Genomic DNA, 15,764 nt, shown 5'->3' with positions numbered 1-15,764 from the left:
GATCTGAGTCATCAAGAGCTCTTAACTGAGAAAAATTCACTTTGGAAATAAATGTTTATACAGAAGCGACTCTCTTTTATTGGCTAACTACTAACTGAGTGAACTGATTGGTCTTATTTGAAGCCAGGTCTGACTCTCCATACCATGGATCTCCATGCCTGGCAGATATAAGCCTTGAGAATAATAATCAGCAACTATTCATTCAACATCTATAACTTTTCAATTGACCGATTCTGTTCTACCCACAGTGCTTTAATGATCCCACAGAGACAGCAACACTAAATAGGGTTGGTTTCCAGCCAAATCTAGGGAGTGTGGTTTGGATTAATGACATTTTAATACCCCTAATTTCTGGGACATCTAGTTAAAGACTATGTGCAGTTTTTAAATAGTGTTAATTTCTTGACACTGCTTGAGTTTTTTTCTCAAGTTTTCTATCACAGAGACAATGAGGATCTGCAGCTTTGTGAACAACGCTGTTAGGATGCTTACTAGTAAAACCCCAAAATACAGTTTCAAGATCTAATCAGATCTTAGAAATATTATTTTCTTTCCTAATTTTGTTAATTTTTATGTCCAAGTTTCTTCAGCATTTCAGGCTGAGTCTATAGACTGATCCTGCAAGTACAACGTTTCTCCAACAACTCCTCTGTGAAGTCTGCAGTTTTAGTTAATTAGACACATTGCAGATATCACACTTGGGAAGAGAACAGAAAAAGCACAGAAGCCAGCAACGCTTGATGGCTTTCAGCAACAAGGAACTGATTAAAGGAGTGCCCTTGTCATTCCAGGCAATATATCCAGGACTGTGTTCTGTTTGGACATGGGAGAAAATTGTTCTCTGGCCTCAATGAGTTGGGGGTCTGTTTTGACCTCTAGTGTTTTACAAGGCTAGTTCTACAGTTAGGATAAGCTCCAAGTGGAGAAAATCTCTTTTCATTTTGACAAAGTCTGGAAAGCACTTCATTTAAACACACCTTATCTAAAAGCGAATAGTAGTCAATAATGTGAGTAAGGTGTAGGAAATAAAAGCAAAGTCAGCAAAATAGAAACTTGGGAGGGGCCCCAGAGAAAAACAATACTTTCATATTATGAAAATGGCAAGTGGGAATAAAAACTAACTTAACGCTTCAGCTTTCCTGTGGAAAAAAGATTATTTCTCCATCCTCTTTGCATGTGTAATGCCTTAGGCTGTACAATAAAGAAGCAAATGCCAACTTATAGAGTATTTAACTGACAAGGGGGCATACTTTTCCTATTAAAAATGTAACTCCTAAAATTTTGTCTCTTTCAACTTCAATAAGCCTAGCATTTCTAAGGGTCCAAGTTCTAGCCACCCGAGTTTGGGTGATAGATAAACTCTCCTGATAACTGATTATCAGTCCCTGTCAAGGTGACAAGATTCTTTTAGAGAAATAATTTGGTTAAAGACAAGTGTAAATTTGACAGCTGCAAACTCTGGAGTTCAAGGAAATAACGTCAGTTCCTTTGAATTTCATTTTTCTTTTTAAAACCTCTCTGGGACACATACAAGTGTCTTGCTATACTGCAGCCGTAAGGACAATAGAATGGGCAATAGATTTTTTGTAGTTTTTACATATTTTGAAGGTTTAAATTTTATGAGCTTATCAATGGTATGGTTTGTGGCTAATGGGTAAATACTTCAAACTGTGACTAGGTCAGTCTGAGTGATGATCCTGAATGTTGGATATTCCTGCTCTCTTAAATTTTTGAAACTATTGGCAGAAAACAAGTGTTTGTCTTCAGTATAGGCAAACAATTATTCTTCCTAAATGTTAATTCCAGAAGGTGCTTGAAAGAGCAAAGAAATCATCCTAATGGTAGAATCATATGTGGGGTTTAAAGCAAGAGGCAGGGGTACTACACTTTATCAAATTAGTGGTGCATTTCTATTTTAAATGTTCTTTCTTGCCTTAGTGCACAATTGGTACGTAGTGGTGCTATAGCTTATGTGTCTGCTGTTAAGAATGGTAAAGTGGCCAATACACAGTAGTTGATAAAGACAGGACATCATTCCCCACCCCTCATGTTCTTCCTACTATAAGTAATTCATTGCTGTTTTCGGTTCTGGTTATGGTTTTTCACTCATTGCCAGTTGCAAATTGGAGTTAATGAAGGACCAGTGATGACAAAATATATAGCCATGAAATTCAAAGTTTCTCTTAGTTCTGACTTGTATCATATGTAAGCACGGAGCCAGGCTTTGAGTTTAGGCCTTGATTCAGGCTTTGGTTTAGGTAAGTGTTAAGCATGTGGTCTAGGTTATTATGTCCTTAAGAATCAACAATGGAAATTGCGTCAACTGTAGATGGCTTAAGTATCATCTCAAAGTTAATCAAATACTCAAGTACTTTGTGGATGTAGGGTGTTATTAGACCAGAGTGCAAGCCAGTTTAATGAGGTCCATTGGCAATACAGACAAAAAAACAAGTTTTGAGACAGCCTGACTTTCCAAGGATTTAGCATGTTAACGCTTGCTTATATATCTTTAAAAATAAGGACATAAGCTTTTTTCCCCAGTCTTTTTGTTCACTTATCATACTCACAGCTAAAATCAGCTGATCTCTTTCAACTAAGTCAGCTAGTTTATTCAAGAGCCTCCCTCGCTCTGAAGCATCCATTGTACGCCAGGGTGACCCAAGCTCAAAAGCTTTTCTAGCTGCTTTCACAGCCTTGTCTACATCTGCCTGTGGGGAAAACAGAGAAATAATCAATAATTGATGCTGTCATCAGTTTTGTTGGTTGTTAAACATGCAAGGTGTTTTGCAAGATAAAAAAGAGACACCAACTCGAACCTAATCAAAATTAGTACAATAATTTTAGATACATGGGTTATTTTCTTTCAAACACTTCTGCTATCATTTCAGCAATGTGAAGTCGTATGAGAAACAGATGGGTCCTCAAAGCTTCTAAAATAAAAACATATTAAGGAACTCTATTTTTAAAGTTTAGATTTTCAAACCTTCTGCCTTCCAGTGTCTGTAATTGGGGATACACCCACTAATTACACTGTTGATGCATTTTAATCTCTTAAATGTACAAAGAGATGCCCAAATCTGTAAGCTAAAATATTTAAGTACTCAACGCTATCTAAAAGTATCTGGTGGTGTGATGAAGACTGGGTTACAAAAATCTGTTTCTTAGAACATTTCATAAAATGAACACAGATTTATCACTGAGGAAGACAAACCAATTTTTGGGTTTTTTTTTTTAAGTTTTTAGGAGCATTTGTATTCAGAATAATTTTAACAGATGACAACTGACTAGTTTTAAAATGCTAAACCTAAATAATCTGAAGTCTAAACATTGTTTTTGCATTAAGCAAGCTAATTTGTCAGTCCAGTAATGTTTTTTATAGCATAATTTATTATTGACCCTTTGGCTTTCACTATAGCAAGAAAATCTGCAATGAGTAACATGAAAATCTTTTCTGTGCAAGGGTGTTCCAGGATATAAAAAACTCAATTAAAATCTCTTGAGAAAAGGCTTTTAGTATTCAGAATTCTATATTTCACAATTTTTGTAAAAGTTTTCCCAGGAAAACAATGAGAAAAAAAGGAGGTTTATTCTGTTTTTTTGTTAGAAATTAAAAACAAATTTCAAGGAAAAAAGGAAGAATCTATACATGGCACATTTCCCTGAGCAATTTGCATGCATTATTTAAAGGATTTCTTTCAAATATTTTTTTTGTACTGCTAGTTGCTCACATACTGTCTGGAGAAATCACCACCAAGGTTAGCTATGTCAGCAAAGTTGACTAAGTTAACACAAAAGTCAATTGTTCTAAATGTGAACTAGATCTTGAATCTTCAACTGATGTTGGTATCCAACAACCAATTTTTAAAAGCTAGGAGTGGGGTGCTTGGAAAGCCCAGCACAGACCTGCTAGAGAAGAGGTCCACTGAACTTTCCAAAGCTCTTTCCAGGAAGTTTGTGAAAAAGATAGGAAGGATCTCTACAAATACCACAGTCATCACTGTAGGGTAAAACTGACCAGTCACCTACACCAGGTAGCTGAAATCTACCAGATTAAAAAGAACTACTTTTCTTCAGAATCTGTCAGAATATCATCAAATACCTCATCACTTCTCTGTGACCCAGAAAACAACATTCAATAAATATTTAATTAATTCTATTTTTTTCTCATCTCTTTCTATCATGAATATTCTACAGATTTGCCTTAGCCTTTACTGGAAAATAGAAAGGGGAAACAATAAATCATATTTATGTGAATGATAAAAATGAAAACTAAATATAATGCCATGTGTTCTTTCTACTACAAATGCGGAAATAATTAAAACCAAGAAAAATTATATAAAGTTAATATATGAATGACAAGTAAGAAAAAAAAGGTATTCTTCAGCTGTATGAAATTTAATTTAGGTACATAAATCTGCACCATGAGTATAAAGACTGATTAGCTCCTTTGAGAGCTGGTTTAGACTTTTTGCAGAAGCACATTTACTTTACATCCCACTGACCATTTGTTGAGCTGTTTTATTATCAGTAGGGGACTTTAGGATTAGCGCATGCAGCTTGAAAGACCCATCAAACTGAAGGGAAAACACTTCCCACCCACATATGTGTCTGTGCTTTGTAATCTCCACTTGTTTTTTTTTTTAAATACAACTGCAAGGCAGTGTACAGCCCTTTGTCAACCCCATTGTACACACAAATTAAATTCCTAAAATCTCTTGGCTCATTATCTAAAGACTAGGCTCTACAATATTAGGTTCACAATGACTGTGTAATTTACTAGATTTGTACATTTCACTTAGCAATTTAGTTAATAGCAGTTGTCATTACACATTAGTTTGCAAAATGATTGGAGAGAAAGCAAACCTCTGCGTTGAACAGTGTTATCTCTTTACTTAGAGAACGAGTTGTAAGATTACTTGTAAGGAACGAAAGCTGGAAAAATTCTGAATGGTAAGTGAACAGTTGCAGGTCATGAGTAATTTAATTTGAGGATGATCAAATATCAGGCCAACCTGATTTGCAATGTAATTTGGCTTACAAGCACCGAATAAAGAAGAGGTAGAAGAAGTAGTGTTCTACATCAAAAGTATGCATGGTTCTAGTGGGATACAATTCAGAAGTTAACAGCATGCTTATGAAGTTCTTTGGCTGAGGACAAAAAGAGGCTGAAATAATCTCAGTGACTCTGAGCACTATACACAGGTAAATGGGAGTAAAGAAAAGCAAGAAAAAGACGTTTGAAGAACTCATGATTAGATACATGAAATTATCAAAAGCTGGATTCATACAGTCTTTCTCAGCCTTCTTTGTCTAACAAAAAGTTTACAATGTGTCTTCTCTATGACGTTCTTAATAATGTGTGGTCACTTTTGTTCATGCGCTAGACAGAAAGCATTTGAACCAAAGTTTATCAGGAGATTCATGATGAAATTACAGAACAGAGTAACTAAGATTCAGTGAGAACAAGATGTTGAAACTGGGTTCCTATGCATTTCTCAAAAGAGCATTTAATTTCAGAGTGAATCTTTGTACAGTAAATTAAAATCTTCTTCAAGAGATTGTGCTGCTTATATTAGCAGTATATTTTTGGTGAACTTATAACACAGATAAATGTTCTATATGTCTTATAATAGTTATGGTTAAAAAGGTATTTAATGGACATTTTGCCGCTAAGTTTAAAACACACTTGTTATACAAATCATTCTAGATATGTATATTTCTTGACTAAAATAAGTATCAGATGTGATTTTGTGAGAAATATGAGAAAATTCTCTCACTTTTGGATGTAAAAATTTGACTTTGAAGGGGGAAGTGTAGAAAATGAAATAAATATTTGCAAAAAGCAAAACAGTAATTATAAAACCAATTTTATTTTCAGTCATAGTCATCACTTTTTGTATACCTGTGAACTGGAAATAGAACATTCTTTTCTCATAATTACTTTCTCAGAGTTTATAAAAAAAATTCTTTGGTCATCAGTTTTAAAACTGTTTAAGCAACATTGTCTGTTCTATTTAAAAAACTAACATTCTTATTTGATAACATATATTTAAACTATAAGGTAGCACTAGGCAAATCCTTTTCAGCATAAAAATACATAATATAACAAAAAAATACAGAATTGTTTATTTGAGGGCTTAGGTGTTCATTATATCTTTGATTACATCTATAATTTTCCACTAAGAAACCTCATAGATATAAAAAACAAATTTTTTCTTACGGGTGTCAACAATCTTTATAGTCCTCTGCTTAAATTCAGCAATTCAACAAGCTGTAAGGAAACCAGCTTTGGTATAATTAGTGTCTATTTGACAGTTTGCCTTCAGCTTCAGAGTCTTTTTTAGGACTATGTTCCAACATATTCTTCATAAACCCAAATTTTTGAAGGGGGCAGTACTGAGAAGACACATTCATAGCTAAAAATGCTGATGATAATGATCATCTTTGCAGAGTCAGTGTGGGAAAATATCAGTATTTGTCCACTTCATGATATCTATAATGAAAAGCCTTGTATAAATGGGTAATGAACAGATTACATCACTGTGTAAGGAAGAGCAAGGAAAAAATAACAAAAAACCACAATTAAATGATTAGATGTCACTGATCAACGATAACAAAAAGAATAAATATTATTAACAGAACAAATTAACAAAAAATATTTCTCAGAACTTTCCTCATATGAGCAAGTTCCTAAGAGTAAAGCAGTTTTTCAGTGTCTGTTTACAAACATATTAAGGCTTAGTAAAAAAGGCTAAGAATTATGTTTGTAGAATAAGATAGAGAGGATGAATTAGATACATCTCTGAGGTGATATTTTCCATCAGCACAGATGGACACTTGCCTTCCTGCTTTTAAGACACAGAATTGAATTTAAGAGTAAGAAAGAAAAGCTTACCTTGTCACCTTCTTCAACCTCACAGATTTTCTCTTCATTTGCAGGGTTAAAGACTTCAAATTTTTTACCACTGACCGAATCATGCCACTCATTGTTTATAAATATCTGCAGAGGAAGAAACAGTGCAAAAATAATAATAACAACATATATATAGCTGTTGTCTGTTATCTGCTTTAATGAATAAATCTATTTTTCATAGCTGAGAGTTGCCTGATTGATAGGTACCTGAATTAAAAACGGAATAGCTGTTTCTACATTATTCTGAAGAATTGAGTAATCACATCTGTACATAGCCAGGAACAGCTTTTAAAAATTAACTTCTTTTGGAGAGGCAGTCTCTCTCTCTCTACCTGATATTTTCACTTTGTTTCTTATCATAAAAATACTGTCACAAAGGGGTCGTTCCTCTCTCAAACTGAAGTCTGTGATGTACAAGGAGGTACCGATCCAAATGACCTACCTGGAACGACCTGGGTTTCCTGTGCTCACCAGGTTGGTAATGATGGAGGGCCTTGCAAACCTATCTGGTTGTGGTCTTCAGCACATGCTGTGATTCCTGGTTTTGAAGGGTGAAGATACTTGCCTTGTATGACTTAAGTCTTTGATGAGATGATGCTTGGGTAACTGTTCTAGCTGTCATTGCTTTATAATCAGTATGGCTATCTTCTGTTTAAGGTGATCTGAACCATTTGATGTTATTCATTATTTTTATTTAATCTTTTTTATTTAATCTTTCTATTTCAAGCTTTTCCTAAAGTGTCAAACATATAGCTGGCTATTAACAAGCACAAAAGAGCAACAGTTGTACAGCAGCTGGCCTACACCAAAGTTAATCATAACAGCTTACCCTGCAGCAATGAAATTGATACCTAAAGTTCATTTAATAAATGTTAGGAACCGTGTCCTTACTCAAAGATTGAACTTTTATACTATCTGGAACCACATTGTGTTTGCACATATACTTTGTATGGCTGGAACTATTACCATCAACTCTTGGTTGCAACATTGCTGGTGCACTTAGAACAAGACCCACACAAAGCAAGGTGGACATTGTTGTTTCCCATATTGAACTTTTATGATCCTTAACCTTCTGTGGTATAATAACCCCAGAAACTAAAACCTAGGCCTTTTTGTATGGGAATAAGTAATTGACAAAGGTACTGTTACAGCTAAAGGAATAATTAAATGTTTCAAATCGTTATAAAGTCTAAATTACATCCGTGTCATACAAGAATACTTTCTCCAAAGACAGCACAACATTCCCACCATATCTGCTTTGCTTTTATTATTAATTTTGTTGTCTGTTTGGTATGGCACTTTCCTTCTTTTTCAGGCTCTGGTGTCCTAATTTCAGTAGTGCTATATATCCTTTAAAACTATGTCCAAAGAGGGTTTCAGGAGTGAGCAATCTTGCGTCTCTCAAGGTTTTTGGTTACTGAATATTAATAAGACTTTTGATGAAGTCTGTAGAAATTACTCTGGTTTCCCATTAAAACAAACAAACAAATGGACAAATAAACCAGTGAAATTGTTTCTGAAAAATCAATATTTTTTCAATTGTGTAGGGGAAATATGGCACCATACACACCATCCTAAAAAAGGTGAATGTTGTCTTTTAAAAGATGAACTTTATACCATTATTAAAGTAACTATAATATTTCTGAATTTTTCTCTTCTGTCATATTAAATATGATAGAAAATGAACTGATTCAGCAATTGTTAAGTGACAGAGAATAAAACAATCTACTAAAATATGATTTACTTTGGTTATAACTACTGAGATATTATATGACATTACACAGCTGTGGAAATTTAGAGGTTAAGCGGAGCGAAGGCTAAGGACCTCTGAGTGAAATTTGAGGTACTTATCTCTGTTCAAAAATGCAAAATAGAACCTGGGCCTTACCCATAGGTGCACAAGATCTGTGCTTCCCTAGAGCCTGCCATCTCAGAGCCACTGCTGATGAGATTGTCAAAGTGAGTTAACTTTTTATTGATGACTCCAGTTAGCCTTGAAACAGAAAGGAAAACCTCAGTGGAAAGATCTGATACATGGCACGGCTGTTGAAAAGAGGAGGCTACATTGCTACCAAATGTTGTGTAGGTTATTCTTTAAAGTGGACCTGATATAGTCCGATGTTAGCAGTACCTGTCATCCTCTGACTAACCATCTCTGCAATCTCTGGGTTAAGGTCAGTACTGAAATGGGGTCGCCACCCTAAGCCACCTTCCCAGTGCCTAAACCCACCTTCCTGCTGCTGATGGACTGGTGACCTCCCTTCTCACTCTCTCCCAAGTGCCACTGCATTGCTGGCAGACCATGAGATCTTGACCATGCTTGTGATCGAGACTATGGCAGGCTCTGACTGACTGTACTAGGTATTTTGTGCTCAAACCGTGCCTATCCTTAGGGTCATGGCATCTTGCCCCACCTTTAGTCCCCAGAGCTTAGCAGTGAGAACAACAAGCTGAAAAGATGTGATTCCTGTTTTTATTCCCTTAGGTTAAAGAACTCACTGTTGCTGCTCAGTGTAGCAAGAACCTTTAAATGGAAAACCAGAAAATACTTTGGGGCAGGAACATCAAAGCAAATGATGGTTTACTTAAGGCAGGAGAAAGTCAAGACACCAGAGTTGCAAAATAAATGCATTTTGTCACACTGACCTGGGTTTTAAACCCTACCACCACAACCATATTATGAAAACATGACAGCTTTCAGGGAAGAGATATTTTGCATAGTATTGAAATTGTTTACACTGACTGGGTGGTTGTTAATGATCGATGAATAGTTCGGTAATAACAAGATCAATAAAAATATTATCTCTAAACAGATATGGTAACGATTTGCTATTATTATATTCCTATATGTTTCAGCTTGTTTATATATGGGCACCATATATAAAGCGTCATTGCTGCTTCCGACCATCAGGGCTGACCAACAAACTCCTGATTTTACAAAAGCTGTCAGGGAAATAAATATGTAAGTCCCTGGAGATTTCAAATATATGATGAAGTTGATTATAGGAATATCCACACAAAATTCTGACTGTTATGAAAAGGCAAAGACAGCAGTTAAATGGTTAATATGAAAAAAGCCATCTTTAGTAACTGGCTACGTTGCCAAGAAAAGAGACAAAGTAAAAGGTAAATATTAACATAACAGTGCTATGATGTTACAGTATACCAAATTCATATCTGTCTGCGAAAGAAATAACAGCAAAACAGACCATTTTTGGAAGTTTTTAAAGTATTTGTTTAAATACTACATTTATTGCACCAACAAATATCACCCATAATCTTAGTTTAGAATATCTTTCTTATTAATGTTTCTAATACCATTCCTATATAAAATATAACTTCATTATATTAGGTATATAAACAGCATTGTATCAGGGCTGTATAAATCAAACTATCCAGATGTCTTCCGTAAGCTAGATAGCGGTCTTGCATATGCACTTATGAAAGACAGGAAAGAGAAGGAAAAAGTCAAAACTCTCCATGTAAGTGCTGTTATGTACATTGCAGGCAGCTGCACTGATAAATGTGCATGGAGCCATGCTCATTTAATGCTGTGGAGTATATGCTACAAACGAACGGGGTGTGGATCTCTCAATCCAGGCAACACTGAAGTACCAGCCAACAGCAGACTCTGGTAACTCCCCTGTCCTGCTGAAAAAAACATTTAGGATCATCTTGCAACAGGTTACAGTGGTTTGTTTTTTGTCAGTCAGAACCCCATTGGCAGCTTAGATTTCTTTCTGCTGCTTTGTCAAACATAAATGCAAAAGACCTACCCTTCTGTGGCACATGCTGTGCAGGGGACAGTCTGCGATGACTGACTATGGTCCATGAGGTTTAGAGCTGTAAATTTATTTTGCAAGGATTTAGAAATGTTGCTGCAGGCATTTTATAACTGTTCTTTCACTGGTATTTTTAGGAGAGAAGATGGTTTTTATTTCAACAACCCAAAGAAATAATGACTTTCAGACTTCTTTGCACTAGACCTGGAAATACACGTTTCTTGCAGATGAGTCTGTACCCGACTAAAGTTTAGTATTTATAATAGAGCCCAGGTAACAGGCTTTTGCAGTCAAAAAACATCTGACTAGATTTATTTCCCAGTGTCAGAGTGCAATAAAGTCTTGATTGTCTGAAATTAATGATTTTAGTTCAGATAATCTGATCCTATTCACTGTTTGGGGTTGAAGTTACCTGCAAGACTACAGTACTTCTGTCATTGTTTAGACAGTTGATTTCATCACTCAGATGACCTGAGCAGAGAATGGGGAGACAAGACCTGTTCTTTGCCTTTCTTTGTCACCCCAGTGGGTTTTTTTTCCCTTCAGTCTTTGAGCATTTTGAAAGGACCATGAGCTAATTTTATAAAGTATCTGCTAGATGGGAAGTGCCATATTTGTGTCTGTGCTTCATGAGGAGAGAAAGTATTTGACTCGGGACATCTTTGTCTCAGACGGACAACACCATGGCTCTGCTGCAATAGATTTTAGGACCTCTACATTAGATTCCATCACCTTATGAAACATAGCTTCTTGCTGCATCTTTCTTAGAAAAAGAATCCCCTTTTTGTGGGTTCAATATTGTGCAAAGTCTGTACAGGGTTTCAGGCCTTAGTGCTTCTGTAGAATGACATAAAAGTGCTGTTTAGAAGCAGAAATTAGAGAAGAAAATACTTCATTTCTAATGTTGCAAAGATGCTATACATGATCCTGTATTCGATATCTGTCTATAAACTTGTTCTTCACCAGGGAAGAATTTTTATGTAATTCACTATTGTTATAAACTATAATCTATACTACAGAGATGTAGTCAAGAGAAATAATAGAACTACTTAAAATGTGGACTATTCCAAGTTTAGTTATTAAGGGTAGCTTTATAAATATGGAATTAAATGTCTAAGCTATCTTCTCTTTAGATATCTTTGGATACCAAAAACTCTTCCAAACTTATGGTACAAGAAAAAGTATAACCTCTTACCACCATAAATCTGCTGTCAGATAGCCCACAACTCTTGCTGTGATAAAGCTTTTTTTGACAATGGTCTTCAAATGAGCCCAGCTCCTGTTTCACAGGGATACAAGTGATCACCAAATTTCAACAGCTGTTCAGCTGACTGATGTTCAGCTTTCTTGTGCAGACAGTAAACCAGGGAATGACATCACCAGCATTTTTTTAAAGACCATGAACAGTGAAGAGGCACCAGGGTTGTGGCTGGGGTCCCGCATGCTGGAGGCATTTCAGCAGCACTCAGGTGAGGTGATGCACAGTGCTGAAAAATTGTTGGCTCTTATTCACATCCACTCTTACAGATTATGAGAGTCATTCAGATATTCTTGAGTTTGATGATGGCAGTAACTCTTATAGTTATATCTAAACCTGAATGAGATTTGTGGCCCAAGAGGAGGCTCATTACAAGTGACATAACTTCTGATTTACTAATCCCAAAATATGTCATGAATCTCACTGTATTCTTCAACCAATACAGTTAAAATATGTGAAATTATCTAAGGAAATTATAAGCTTTAAAAAATACATCAATACAGAATATCTGTTGTGAAATCTCTTTTTTTCCCGCAGGTTTTTCCTTACAAGAAGTTGATATTTGGTTAATATTTCATGTTACTTTGTTTTTTTCCCTCAGAACTGTTATTATCCTTGCAAGAGTTACATTTTACTGCTGCAATGAACTAATAATCAGAGAACAGAATCTTTCTGTTCATTATTTACTTAAACTTTTTGATTTGGCAGTTAGTGGTCTTGTATTTACCAAGTCAGCTGATCTTAAAAAGAGTATGTTTCTATAGTACCTTTATAGCTGATTACCTTGCCTCAGATATTCTAATAAAATTTTTGTGTTTTTACCTCTAGTCTTTGTCTGTGAAGCTAGTGATTGCAACACATGCAATACTCAGCTACAATTTTTCTTCAGAGTGGCTTGCCCTCCCATATTTTCTGATATTCCACATGTAGCTTAGTGAGACAATGTGCTGCCATTTTCTCCCCCTCGTGTAATTTGACAACCTAAAACTAATCTGAGTTTCTCTGATTAAAGGAGCACCACAAGGCTTAGTGTATGTGAAAGCATCATGACAGAAATCATTTGTCAACAATCATTGTCTAATTCCTCGGTGTTGACTAAGTAAAATATTTACTAGTACATTTTTAGCCAGCTACCAAGACTCATTCTGCTCACTGGAATACCTTTAAAGGAGATTCAGATATGAAACCAATTCAAGATCACTTTGTGGTTCACAATCCAGACCAGTTTAACTGTTTAAAGTGCATTCCTTTTAATTCTTGAAATTCAAATTCCCTAAAGGTGCTTAGTTTTATACTATAGGTGAAAGGCAGAGTCTGAAAGGTAGCTATACCAACCTATAGATCCACAGACATATGGAAATAGTTAGTTAAATTATCTCTGTAAAAGGTCCAACATGACCCCTCTTATAGAAAATAAAATAGAGAGAGTGTTAACTGAAGAGGAAGGTCCTTGGAACATCTCCTGCACACCTTTCTTCATATCCTGGTGTGATGGCTATTGATACTATGCCATAGTAGAAAAAGAGAAAATTGAGTTTCCAGAGCTGAGGGATCTGCTGATTTCCAAGGTGCTTCAGAAAGATAGGTTAATACATCATCAGTAATTAATGCTTCCCTCATCTTGATCCCTCCAACATAACAAATCAAAACAATCCCACACCCCACAGTCTAACTTGTATGGGACAGGAGAGGAACAGGATGGGTAAGAAGACAAGAATGTAAAGGTTTTATTAAATTGTGAGATGACTGCTGGGTATGGGACGACGTTTCTATTTCCCCATCTTCTGTGGGGGTAATGGGCCACTGCTGTGGCTTTCAGATAATCCTGTGTGATGCATGAAGAGAGGAAGAAAGCATTGCAAAAATCGAAAAGGGAGTGCTGGATCTGATCACTCGTGGGAACACTTTTTCAAACAAATGCATTGCACTTCTGCACAGTTACACATTATATGCAGTTTTTAAGGAAATGGTATCTATTGTCAAGGCAAAAGAAACATATGTTTGCTATGTGACACTCTCCTTAATTGTGCACTATAGACATTTCAGCCATGCTGGCTGTCTTGTGGTTGCTTTTTGTATTAATGGAATAGGTTTTTGCTAACTAAACATTTCAGAAGGAAATGTTTACAGGAATTTGTGTCCTTGCATATGCAGTTACATCAGATTTCTGAGCTGGCATTTTGTTCATATTAGTTGTTTTCCTTTGGAAAAACAAAAAATCAAAATAATAACACCATAGTGTCCTGAACACCACTGTGACTAAAGAATTTTCTCTGAATTAAGTTTTGTTGGTTGGGTTTTTTTTTGAGACAGGAAGAGCAGTAGAGAGCTATCACATGGCAGAACTACATAGCTTTCTTTGCCTGTTAAATATTTACAAAGTAAGGTCCTGTGTGATTTATTCAAGAAAGATATGCATTGAAATTTGGCTAGGTTTTTTCCATGAAAAAATAGGATGGAATGGAATTCAAAAAGACTATTAGAGATAATTGCTGAATACCTTGCTTTTGGAAAAGAAAATAACCAGTGGTTTTAGAAAATAATATTTATTTCCATTGCAATGGTACTGAGGAAAAAAATCAACAGTAGCTGAGGAGTGTCCAAAGAGAAGAGGTCCTTTCTGATCAATTGTTCTACCTGAATGTTTCAGAGGGCAGAGTTTCAATGTTTTCTGCCGACAGTTTGTTCAAAGTTCTTGCAGACATCTGTGTACTATGATATAAAACAGGCAAAGGGTCTTTTCAAGCTGGGAACATAAGTCTGGATTCAGCCCTTCTTTATCTCTATATTTATAAGTGCATACGGAAAGAATTTGCTATTACAAAAAGTTTATGGTAATATTGAGTAATTAATGATGGCAGACCTTATCTGTTTTAGTGATAGTCACTTGTTGAAGCTGAAAAACAGATTCATTATCTCGAAGAAAAATTTGAGTAGAATGAATTTTATTTTAGTTTCATTTTCACATATCCTTTTCCACATAAGCTTAATTGGTATGATTATTTAAATCTGATTGTAATATGATGCAATAAGCTAACATTTTCATTTGTTATCACTCTTCTGAAAAATAATGTAATAATAGAAACCTTTTCTTCTTTGCTCCGTTTATACTTTCTGAGAAACTTATCACTGCAGAAAGTTTGTTTCAGGAGAAAAACACCACCCACTCCAAGTGAAATATTAAGTGAGTCTATCACGCTTGCACACTTCCTGAAATACTTAGGTCAAAGTGATCACTGAACGTTAGTTACTAATATGTATAGTATCAGAAACAGGTCATAATAAACATTTTAGGCACTGATTTACAGTTGTGTCTATGGTTCATATAAGATTAAAATGAACACATCCTACCGTCTGAGCTGAATACATAAGAAAAATTAAGAAATACCAACGCTACTAACCTTGGTGTACTTAATTTTCAGATCTTTGAGTGGTTCTGGCAGTGCTGGCAAAACTGGAGCAGGATTGCTGTCTGAACCTTGCTTCTTCATATTTTCAGTTGAGGCGTTTGAGGACGTTCCTGAAACACAGGTGAAATGAGGTATGAGGGAAGCGCAGTGATTTTTGTCCTGACTGAGCTCTTAGCTTTATTTGTGCTTTTTTATCTGTACCAGCTATGGTATATTTGCATACAGGAATATGATTGGATGAAAGAATTCATTGCAAAGAGAAAATGACACTACTTATTTTTAAGACCAAAAGCAACAGCCTTTTTATCAGGAGAGACCTCGATGAAGCAAATGCTGCTGAAACAATCTGCTTAGCCAGACACTAAGAATTTCATACTGGGGGACACAGTTTAAGGCCTCCT

At 35.6% G+C, this 15,764-nt stretch overlaps 1 protein-coding gene across 1 annotated transcript in view; it reads right to left on the bottom strand.

Annotated features, from left to right (window-relative positions):
* Positions 1–15,450, bottom strand: part of ALDH1A1 (aldehyde dehydrogenase 1 family member A1) — a gene marked incomplete at its 3' end in the record, with an annotated part of 34,832 nt that extends 19,382 nt beyond the window's left edge. Inside the window, exons 1-3 of the mRNA XM_082012763.1 lie at positions 15,355–15,450; positions 6,896–7,000; positions 2,568–2,708 (exon numbers count right to left, since the gene is read on the bottom strand). Of these exons, the coding sequence (XP_081868889.1) occupies positions 2,568–2,708; positions 6,896–7,000; positions 15,355–15,444 (336 nt within the window). The 5' untranslated portion in view covers positions 15,445–15,450. The remainder of the gene's footprint in view (positions 1–2,567; positions 2,709–6,895; positions 7,001–15,354) is intronic.
* Positions 15,451–15,764: the final 314 nt, after the last annotated feature.

Source organism: Phaethon aethereus (assembly GCF_964289735.1).
Source record: "Phaethon aethereus genome assembly, chromosome: Z".
Taxonomy (NCBI): domain Eukaryota; kingdom Metazoa; phylum Chordata; class Aves; order Phaethontiformes; family Phaethontidae; genus Phaethon; species Phaethon aethereus.
The sequence above is the reverse complement of the archived record's forward strand: the minus strand, read 5'-3'. Positions and strand labels throughout refer to the sequence as shown.